We start from the raw sequence: 11,044 nt of genomic DNA, 5'->3' as shown, positions 1-11,044 counted from the left end.
TTTTTTTTTTTTTTTTATAAGACATCACAACTAAATAGTTGGAAAAAACTGTTCTGTGCAAGCTTTCAGGTGCAAACATCCTTCTTCATAGGGGATACACCGACAGCCATCCCTCTGCTTGAAGAAGTGCGTTTGTGCCCGACAGCTCACAAAGAACAATTTTTCCGACTATTTAGTTGGTCTAATAAAAGAGATCACAACTGAATAGGTGGGAAAAAAGTGTCCTTTGCAAGCTTTTGGGGGGTGCTTGTGCCCAAAAGCTTGTAAAGAACAACTTTCCAACTATTTAGCTGTCTTTTATTAGACATTGCAATTAAATAGTTGGAAAAATTGTTCTGTGCAAGCTTTTGGGTACAGACATCCTTCTTGAAGCGTATGGTGAGTTTGTTAGTGCCCTTATCCTTGAAGAAGGGTATGGTGCCTGCAAGCTTCCAAAGTTCAGTTTTTTTCCAGCTATTTAGTTGTCTAATAAAAGATATCACAACTAAATAGTTGGAAAAAATTGTGTGTTGCAAGCTTTCAGGGGTGTTTGTGCCCAAAATTTTGCAAAAAACAATTTTTCCAACTATCACAAATAAGTAGTTGAGAAGATTGTTTTTTGCAAGCTTTCGGGAATGTTTGTACCCAAAATTTTGGAAAGAATGATTTTCCTATCTATTTAGTTGTCTAATAAAAGATATGAATTTTCATTTCTACCTTGGAGAACTTTTATAATCTTTGCAATTGCCTGTGCCTGAAAGCTTGCGAATAAATAATTTTTTATTGCAAATATCTAGTTGGTCTAATAAAAGATATCACCTCTGCCACAAGTTTTGCTTCCTAATATAAAGTAACATATTTACCCAAAGAGCCTTGTTATCATATGATTGTTGCTTCTATGTTTACTTGGAAGACCCCTTGGGAAGCAGGTAGTTTAAAAGTCAGCTTGAGTTCAGCACTCTGGCACATTAGTGACCATGTCAAATAATCCTCTCGTGATCAAGAATAAGTGCGTTTCAGCCTCAGATCTAACTTTTTTTTCTGAGCCATTGCTCTTTATTAGTAACAGGTGTTCTTGTAGGCATGTGAAAGTCTTTGCCTTGTGCATGTTTCTACCAAAATGCTTTTCCTTTCCTTACAGTGAGAGTTCAGAATGAGCTATGCAGAAAAACCTGATGAAATCACAAAAGATGAATGGATGGAAAAACTCAATAATTTGCACATCCAGAGAGCAGATATGAACCGCCTTATCATGAACTACCTTGTTACAGGTAACGGTGAACAGCGGGTATTAAATTTGGGAGGTTGGACTCTTCTGGATCAGATCCTGTGTGTCACATCATAAAAATGAATGACATTTTATTGAAAAGTATTATTAATTGGGTGCCATTAATTGCTATAGCAAACACCAGTATTTGCTGTGGCTTCTCTTAGCAACATATCAGCTCATTACTGTTCTTTTGAGCAAAAATAAAACGTTTTGGCTTTGGATATAATGTTGAGCTCTCCAGTCTCTTTTTAATTGTAACAATTTTGTCTCTTATGGCACTAGTGCTTTGGAATACGTCATTACCCCAAGTTGTATAGAGCTTAATATCACACTGTTTTTATAAAAATGGAAAATTCTGGTGCTCCCTACCAGTATAATTTGAATTGTGCCTTTCATCACAAAGTAAAAAAAGACTACTAGAAACCATCTTTAGCTAACTTGACTGAACATAATTGCAAGAGGACACTGATCTCTTAAACATTTTTATCCTTATAAGCTTCTATATCAGATTTGCCATCCAGACACTGAACTTTAAATTGAGAGGGACAAAAACCCCTTGGAATTTGGCAGTTATGACATAGTCTATTGGCAAACTGTACCAGGGTGGAGCCATTAACAGGCGGTCTACACCCATATTTATGTCCATGTGCAACAGGAATCTAAGTGATAGGAAAACAATTAAATATTCAGCCATGAATCACTTGTATGTGTGTGTAAGTCAGAGCTATATGGTTTTGATCAGGGACTTATTTGTCACTCCCCCACTGATGAACAAGAAATTTGTGTAGTGTACAAACTAGAGTACACAGTCTTTTGGTTTTTATATATGTTTACTAAGGATATTTAAATAAGTCATCACCATCTTTTGCCAAGGTCTTTTCTGGCAAGGAATAACCAAGCCTACCTATTTGACTGCCATTCTGTTTTCAGGTATGGGGTCAGCAGAAGATTTCTGAAGACATTTTGGTTTGGTTTGGTTTAATTCTACCCTTCAACTCCTTAGAAATGGCATAGAATTTAGAATGTAAAATGTGAAGTCTTTCAAAAAATACTATCTTAATTTCATTCTCCCTCTTAGATACCTAATAGTTAATTGTTTTTTTTAAATCTCAATGTTTTATTTACAAAAATGCTTACTCTATTGAAAAGATTACAAATAAAATTGGGGGCCTTTGTACATGTTTGAAAAAGTTGGCTTATTAGATTTTGGAGGTGAAATGTTTTCGTTACAGAGGGCTTTAAAGAGGCAGCAGAGAAGTTTCGAATGGAGTCTGGAATTGAGCCCAGTGTTGACCTAGAGACTCTGGATGAAAGGATAAAAATTCGAGAAATGATACTGAAAGGACAGATTCAAGAAGCCATTGCATTGATAAACAGTCTTCACCCAGAACTGCTGGATACAAACAGATACCTTTACTTTCATTTACAGGTAAGACCCAGTGGTGAGCAAATGCTGAATTTGTTTTGTATCAGGAAAAGCGTGGAGGCGGTGAAGAAAAGTTGTAATTGCAAGAGCTTTCTAATATGCAGTGGGTTGCAGTTTTAAAAGTCTATCTTCGTACATGAACTGCAAGGGGAATTTTGTGGCATGGAGTGCAGTCATGTTCAACTTTACCATGTTTTACAAACTTTCCAATTGCCAATGTTTAATCATGTTTTCTGGCAGCACTGTACACCAAAGTTTTCTTTGAAAAGGTTTCAGAAGATTCCAAAACTCTTCTGCAGAATAGGGCTAGCTTTACTATTACTTGCGAGAATTGAAATTCCAATTGCATTTCTCATCAACAAAATACCCCTTTTAAAAGTGTTGGTACATAATGTAATAGTCCCTATATATTAAACACTTACCCAACAAGTACATGGAAAAATCTTGCTTTCTCTTTCACATACAGCAGCAGCATTTGATTGAATTGATTCGGCAACGTGAGACAGAAGCAGCCTTGGAATTTGCCCAAACTCAGTTGGCAGAACAAGGAGAGGAAAGCAGAGAATGCCTGACAGAAATGGAGCGCACCCTGGCATTGCTGGCTTTTGATAATCCTGAAGAATCACCATTTGGAGACTTGCTCAACATGATGCAAAGGCAGAAGGTACAGTTGTCTGAGATGAGAAGCATTTCCCATGTATGTTCTCTGTGAGAGCTGGGATTTCATATTTTGCACAGAACAGAATTCTAGTGGCAAAACTTGTTATGATAGCAATATTTTTAAAATATGCATGAATTCAGATCATGTGAAATACTCCACGTTACATTATTGTTTTGCCCCTCTCTTAATAGCAGGGTTTTTGTTTTACTTCTTAATTTTTGTCCACTGTAAATTTCAAAGTGTTGAAAACTATGCCATTACACAGCTCCCTTATTCAAAAATAGGTGTGTATTTCCCTTTTAACTGGCTTTCTAGTCTCTTGCAAATGCAAACCAAAACCACTTTGCTGGTTTATATAATCCCTTGAGCTTGTTGCTTCTGATCAGCTCCTTGACTGACTTCCTGATGCTGCTGCTATCCCTAGAGTTTTGGGAGTTTTTTTATCTGGCACTTTTTTTGTATGGTACTTGGTTTTTTTTTGTTTGTTTGTTTGATTGGAACTCAAAAGCCACAGAGTGAGATCATGAGAGCAGCACTTTGTGTACTTTGGGCATTCTCTCTCAATTAATCTAGAGAATTACTACTAAATTCAGTATTTCTTTTCCAGGTATGGAGTGAAGTTAACCAAGCTGTTCTAGACTATGAAAACCGTGAATCTACGCCCAAGTTGGCCAAATTACTGAAATTACTACTGTGGGCGCAGAATGAGCTGGACCAGAAGAAAGTCAAATATCCCAAAATGACAGACCTCAGCAAGGGGACAATTGAAGAACCCAAGTAAATATGTGCAGATGGACACCAAACAGTTTAAGTTCTGCACAGTATACTTTATATCAGTCTGTGACTGAAATATTTTTACTACAGTACAGCGCTCAATTCAGATTTTTTTTTTCCAATGAACATCTTATTTAAAGGGACAATCCCTTTTAAATGCTGCAAAACTGCATTGAAAGGCACTGTATCTCTTGGAAAGTCTGATTTAGGCTATGCACTATAATACATTTTTAAAAAAAACAACTAAACAGGAACAGAAACAACTTTTTTAAGAGTACAGTATTCAAGGATTCTTGTTGGCTACTGATGCTTAGTTTAGTGGCCAACCAGTTATATTGGCAACAATTCAGTTAACTGTCTCCCATTTGAAATGTATATAGAGCAGTGAATATTTTCTACTTTAAGTTATAGGCAGACATGTATTCCTCTTAAAACTAACAACTGGCCAATTTTCATCTATAAACATAACGTAAGGTCAATGTCTTGCCTAGGAAATAGTGTATAAACTTGTAAATCATAATTTAAGGACTTGTTTCTGACTCTGGTGCTTTATATGGTGAGAGTTATGTTTGCAATGGATCAGTGACCCATCTTTTCACAAAAAAAGTATTGCTGGAAATAAGTTTCTCTTTAAGTTCAAGAAAGACCAGAATGGCCTCTTCAAAGCAGGCGTTGCATTATATTTAGTAACTGGGACTTTTGATCAGGGATTTATTTCCCTGTATAAATGTCCACCTTTGTAACAATGTCTGTGTCAGCTGGTTACTACAGCCTTTTGTAAACAAAGGATGTGATGCAATCCCTAGAGATTGAGGTCCGTTGTAGGCTTTATTGAGTGTCTGCTTTTGTACAGAATCTGTCTTTCTACTTGCAGATTGGCTGTTAAGTATAAGGGATGTCGTTTGTAAGGCTAGTTATTCTTGCATCTTATGCCTTGGCTGAACAGAACAGTTGTTTGTAAAACCTTTTTCCATATCTGTTCCAAGAGATGTAGAGTTCATCTTCCCCTGTAATATTGGTTGTTTTTTCCCCACTCCAGTTAGGAAAAGTTATAACAATAATTCTTATCTTACACATGAAGCCCTGATCATTTTGGGTTTGTTTTTTTTATCATCTGGGTATAGAAGGTTTTGCTGTATGTATGACTTTTACAGCACTGTGTACTGGTATATCCAGTAGTATTTAGCACTAATCTTGCCAAATCAAGAGCTAGATCCTGTAAAACAGTGTATTGAGTTGTTGCAAATGGTATTGAGTTATTGCAGAACTGCTGAGCAAAGACCAGTTTGGAGGAAATAGCAGAACATCACAGTACGCTGGCAATTATGTCATACCAGTCACATAGCGTAGATGCTGTAGTCATGTATGGTAGCTATTACCCTGTAGAATTAAACTTAGTTTTCACTTACTTTACTGGAATACTTACGCATTAAACTGTATAAAGCTTTGCAGATACATATGACTTAGGGAAACAAGCTAACAAAATCTGTTACTCATTGAATTACTGTGAACACTGTTTACTTGTGTAGCTATTTTCTGGGGAGACAGTTGTCTATAAAGCAGTTAGAGAGATACAGAACACCAAGGATAAGCTAGATGATGGGTGTAACAAAAGGAGACTATGGTTCTGTCCCATTTTTACTACTGATCATTTTGCCACTGAGGCGTTCACCATGCACAATTATTTTATAATCCCTACAAAACAGTAGTGAGCTATCATTGGCTTCCACTTGCTGTAATGGATAGGCTTTACTTCACCCTGGTTGATTATTCTAACAGTTTACCTAAATGTCTATGATGCAAATTTGTTTTCAGTCAGTTGCTTTTTAAAGACCATGTATATTACTTTGTTTGCAATAATCTGTATGGTTAATATAACCTTGTTTAATAACAAACTGCAAAAATGAAACTGGAACTAGATTTAATTTCTTCATGTACAACTGACAGTTTTTCTCCTGTCTGACCCTTGTGTGCTGAATCTCATCTAAAGCTTCTCCAGGATGAAATGGAAAGTGCATTTTTGTGGCATGACTAGCATTTTTCTCCATGAGAAATGCAGTACTGCAGTCCTGGCTGAGAAGTTCACCATACTTTTAAAATGCTCCATTAATTATTAGAGTATATTGGGCAGATACTGAGCATAGGTTACTTGAATTTTCATTAGCTTGGTTTTTTTCCATTAAAAATAAACATGTTTTTCTAGGGGGTTTAATATAAAATTTTAGTATAGGATTATTTCACTTTGTTTTTATGAACATGCCACATTGATAAGCAGCTTTAATCTGTAAAGTTTTTGGTAACTGCAAGAAAATATTTGAAAGCTATGCATTTTACAGAAAGCATAAAGGTAGTCATAATGGTACTTCTAAGGATCTTTATATTAGTGTATATAAAATAGTTTGCATATACAAATATAATATATTATCTGTTTGAAATATTCTGGAGTGGTAGGGGCTGTGAAACATAACTTATGGAAATATTGTACACAGTAAACACCTCTGTCAATACACGAATGAATTTGTCATATGCATGAGAAATGTCTTATTTGGTGACTACTAATGAATGGGTTTTTGTTAACCCCGTTATTGTTAGATAACCACTTTGACAAATAACATTAAATGCCACTTTGATCAGTTTGCTCTTAGTGTAAAATATATACAGATATATTTTTGTTCCACTTTACATATCTTTAAGAAGGTACAAATAACTTTTGTATGAATGGTGTGGCAGCATCTATGCTTTGTTCTGAACTCAGTGGCGACAAACATAGTAATGAAATGTCAGAAGCTACTCACTCACCCCTCTCCTGCCCTCTTCCTTGCCAAAAACAAAGGCTTTTTTGTATTAATGCTGTGAACATAAAGTAGTTGCATCATTGTGAAATATCCTACCTTGTCCTTTGTAAGAAAGAAAGAAAGAAAAAAACCTTGGCAAATATATTCTGGTTAGGAGATCAACTTTACACCTCTCAGAGTGATAAAACTGCCTAATTATTTCTACCTCTTGGTAGTTACTATGTTTCTGTTTTGCCAGTCCAATTGGAAAGGTACATTTGTACTTGCTTCTGTTGTACATTAGAGCCATCCATGAAGGACAGGGAGTGATGGATTTCTATATATGTGAAATACGAAGAGAAGAGCTTTTCTTCCAAAGTACTATTTACAGAGCTGTCTAACCTCTTGCATTACCAGGGAAGAACTGGTGGTTGTTGCCTGGAAACCAGTATGAAGGCGAACGTACGGATGGGATTTTTGTCTTGAACTCTTGGAGAAGCAGATATAACTCATTAGTAGGAAGCTATCTGAAGAGCAAACTGAGGTGGAATCTCTTCTTGAATAATGTCTCACTCTCACAATTTTAACTTCAACAGCACAAGCACATGAAGAAGTTTGCCAGAAAGTGTGTGTGTGTGTGTGTGTGTGTGTGTGTGTGTGTGTGTGTGGCTGTATATGAAGTATTTTTTTTTTTTAGCCAAACATGAAGATAACACTGACATTTGTTTTTCAGTTGTACTGTCCCAAATACTTCTTTTTGTTTTAAGCTTTTTTTTGTAAAATCTCTCTGGTTTGCATAGTTGAGTGCAAGTTAAACTATGTTTTTAAAATTGTGTTTTGCCTCAGCTTATTTCAAAATACCTTCTAGCACAAAGACATTTAAGTTGGAGAGCAGTCTGTGTCACATTTTCTTGATGGCCCTGGCTTGCAGGCAGTCTTTTTAGGAATGCCCTTACTATTTGCCAGGACCTAGTCTTAACTTGGTCCTACTGTTCTACAACTGGCTTCCATGCTAGACCCCCCCCCCCCGCTTGTTATGGCTGCAAAGCACCTCCATGTGGGTTCAAGATCCTTTCTGGGAGTTCTACGTCTTAAAGAAGTGATGCAGCTAGTAAGTATTTGCAGCAATGCAGCCCGGCCATCTCAAAGCAAACCAGTAGTTATTAGCATGTATAGTCCTTAGGTTGGTATGAAGCAGCCAAATTTAACCAGAGCAGTCGTTTACATACAGAGCCAGGAGGGTTTTGGGGTGTCTTCTCCCCAGTGGTAGTATCATCATGACAATAAATCTTCTGTCGTCATAGGAAGCCACTTAAAACGTGTTGCCCCTATCCATATATATGGATTTAGTTCGGTCCTTGAGTACACATTTGTACTAACCCAGTCATGTTCAGGAGCTAGCAATACAAAGCCAGTGTGTAAATTGTCATAAATAGGTCAAAAAAAATTTCCACACTTGCTACATCTAGATATTCCTAATGGGTTTTTTAAATGTGAAAGTGAAGATTTGCAAGGGTTGCTTTACCTGGAATATTACTGTTTTAGAGCAAATAAAAATTTACGTTAACACTCAGTTTTCCTTTCCTGCCCTATCTTTCTCTACCATATATACCATATAGCAGCAAAAAAGGAGATTAAGTACAACAAACTTTGTGTCAAATGGAGCGTATTCTTCCCTAGCCTAAGTGTTTCAGCATTGGGGATGAGTGATGAAAGGAGAGAATTTTTTAGTTGGAAATAGACAGTTTAACCGAAACTGTAGAGAGAGAGAGCTTAAGGCCTGGTTCACAACTGAACCTTGTAAGTGAATGTCTCACCTATAAATGGTGCGAAGTTGGAACTTGAGATATGAAGCCATTTTCTAAACATACAGGCTAGCCTCCGGGCCAACTTTTCCACATTGGCCTATCCCAGTGCCATACTTCTTACCTATATTCTGAAAAAAACCCACTCCTAAAGGGAAGGTGGAATGCCCAATTGTAATCAGTAGTTTAGTTAGGGGACTGATGCAACAAACTGTTATAACTTTCAATCATTGCAGAGTTGGACCAAACAGGAACTAATGCTATGAGGTAAGTTGTCTTATTTCAAAACCCATCTTAATAATCCCACCCTCCATTTATTTGTAATGCCCTTGGGACTGCACAGGAGCATAAGATAACCTCTTCCTTGGACTTCCACGCCAGCATCTATAGACAACGTCTTAGTTAACTGTATTTTCCTTTGATCGTTGTACCCGGCTTATCCTTATAGCTAGGCCTTTCCCATTTTGCAAGTGAAAGCTGTTCATGTCAGCAATGGGTTAATATTTTCCAGTGAAAGACTAACTATGCATAAGCATGTCTTTAAAAAATGGATGGAAACTATACAAAAGACTTAACAATTTTTATGTGGGATTAATTACAGGCTAGAAGAAGCTGAATAAAGTAATAGCTTCCATTCTAGTGTATGTGTAGGGTGGATGAGGTGCTTGGGTCTACCAGTGCTAAGAGCATAAATGCCTAGATCGGTTTTGCTTTATTAGCCCTTCCAACTTCTGCCCTGTCTACCTTCATATGTGCTGTTTGTACTTTGTTTCTCCTGTAAATATTGGTCTATTCCTTCTAAAATTTTCTTCTTACAAAATTATAACTACTTCTTGCAACCTGCCCTAGCTCTGTGAGTTTTTACACCTCACTTTTGAACTTTGGGTATTTGCATGTAATTTGTAGTGTCTTCTGGTCTTCACTTAGTCTCTTCCCTCCTCAAATTCATCTCAAACCCATGTTATGTTTTTCAAAAAGTATCAATCCAATTTCCTAACCTTTGCCATCACTGATAAAACTCTTGATATCACCTTGTCTTATGTGACACAGCTCCCTCTTCTGGAAAAAAAACGAGTCCCTCCATCAGCATCTTTGAATGGTATCTAAATATCATTATAAGGATTCTGTCCAATGGTTAATAGTTCATTCATTCCCTACTGCTACCAATTCCATAACTCTCATGTAGTGCTCCCAAAACCACTGTAAAAAATAAAATTGTTACCGTATGCTCTTTGTCATTACCACACCAGTTACTGTAATGCAAAGTATTATGTCAACATCCTTTCAAGAGAGTTGTCTGGTACATCCCTTGCCTCAATATTGCTGCCTGAAGGAATTAAACCTGTAGCAAGACACCCTTTTGTAGCATATTCCACTGTAGATATTATCGCTGAGCATTAACTATAGCACCTTCCTTAGGTGCTCAAACTCTAAACCTCATCTCTGTGATATTTTTAACCAAAGCAGCTAGCCAGAGTTCAGGGGTTTTTACATTTTAAATGAAGGAATCGGGTACTTGAGGCAACCTAGTGTGGTTACACGGGACATGTGTAGCTCTGGTTTTGTAGACAAAGAAATTAAGCCATAGAGACTGCTTGCTCACAGCATCCTGCTTGTACAGTGGACTCACCCCAACAACTTTTGCCTTTCCCAAGACCCAGGTGCCAGGCTTGTTCAAGTCATCTGCAAGCTTCCCCTGCAGTTTCTTATCCACACATGTAGCCCTGCCTAAAATGTTATTCGGTAAGATCCTCCGTCTTGAAGGTTCAGATTCCTAAAGGGACTCTCATATCCTTTTGCTTTGGGTGGAGACATGGCCCTGTGTTTGGCCTTCAGAGACTTGGTATTTCAAGCCCTTGCTTCCACACAGGAGTCTAATGGCAGACTGGAAGCCTAGAACCCGTCTTAATACTCCAGTACTCCAGCCTTTCAATCAGACTGCATGCTCTGAACTGAACAAGCTAGCTCACTAAAATAAAAGTGGGCAAGAAGCCATTCATTCATGCATGTGTGCATGTTCCATTCTTTTTATTTTGGGTGCTAAGTTGTATTTAGACCAACCACAGTGAATTCCCCTAGTCTGAGAGCTGCTGTCTATTGTGGAGGCGTTCACCTGCACCTTTGTTTTACCTCCCCCCGTGGAAACTTGTGGAACCATTTGCTTCATCTTCCAAGATGAAATGCATGCAGGAGCATTTCCAAATGGATGTACTAATGTCAACCCGCAAACAGGAATCTCAGTAACTGAGAGCACTGAAGGTAGGCATTGCCTTGAGACGGGTGGAGATGGGGTTGTTGTAATCGAAGAATGGCTGCAGATAGATTCATAGACACTCAGGCAGGAAGGGACCTCGA

The 11,044-nt window shown here is 37.6% G+C and overlaps 1 protein-coding gene across 1 annotated transcript in view; it reads left to right on the top strand.

Moving 5' to 3' along the window:
* GID8 (GID complex subunit 8 homolog) overlaps nt 1–6,754 on the top strand; it is a 7,876-nt gene extending 1,122 nt beyond the window's left edge. The window contains exons 2-5 of the mRNA XM_019510129.1: nt 1,121–1,250; nt 2,482–2,678; nt 3,142–3,339; nt 3,944–6,754. Of these exons, the coding sequence (XP_019365674.1) occupies nt 1,133–1,250; nt 2,482–2,678; nt 3,142–3,339; nt 3,944–4,117 (687 nt within the window). The 5' untranslated portion in view covers nt 1,121–1,132 and the 3' untranslated portion in view covers nt 4,118–6,754. The remainder of the gene's footprint in view (nt 1–1,120; nt 1,251–2,481; nt 2,679–3,141; nt 3,340–3,943) is intronic.
* The last annotated feature ends 4,290 nt before the right edge of the window (nt 6,755–11,044 follow it).

Source organism: Gavialis gangeticus, unplaced genomic scaffold (genome assembly GCF_001723915.1).
Source record: "Gavialis gangeticus isolate Ggan-Ray unplaced genomic scaffold, GavGan_comp1, whole genome shotgun sequence".
NCBI classification, from domain to species: domain Eukaryota; kingdom Metazoa; phylum Chordata; order Crocodylia; family Gavialidae; genus Gavialis; species Gavialis gangeticus.
This window is presented reverse-complemented; position numbering and strand designations above follow the sequence as displayed.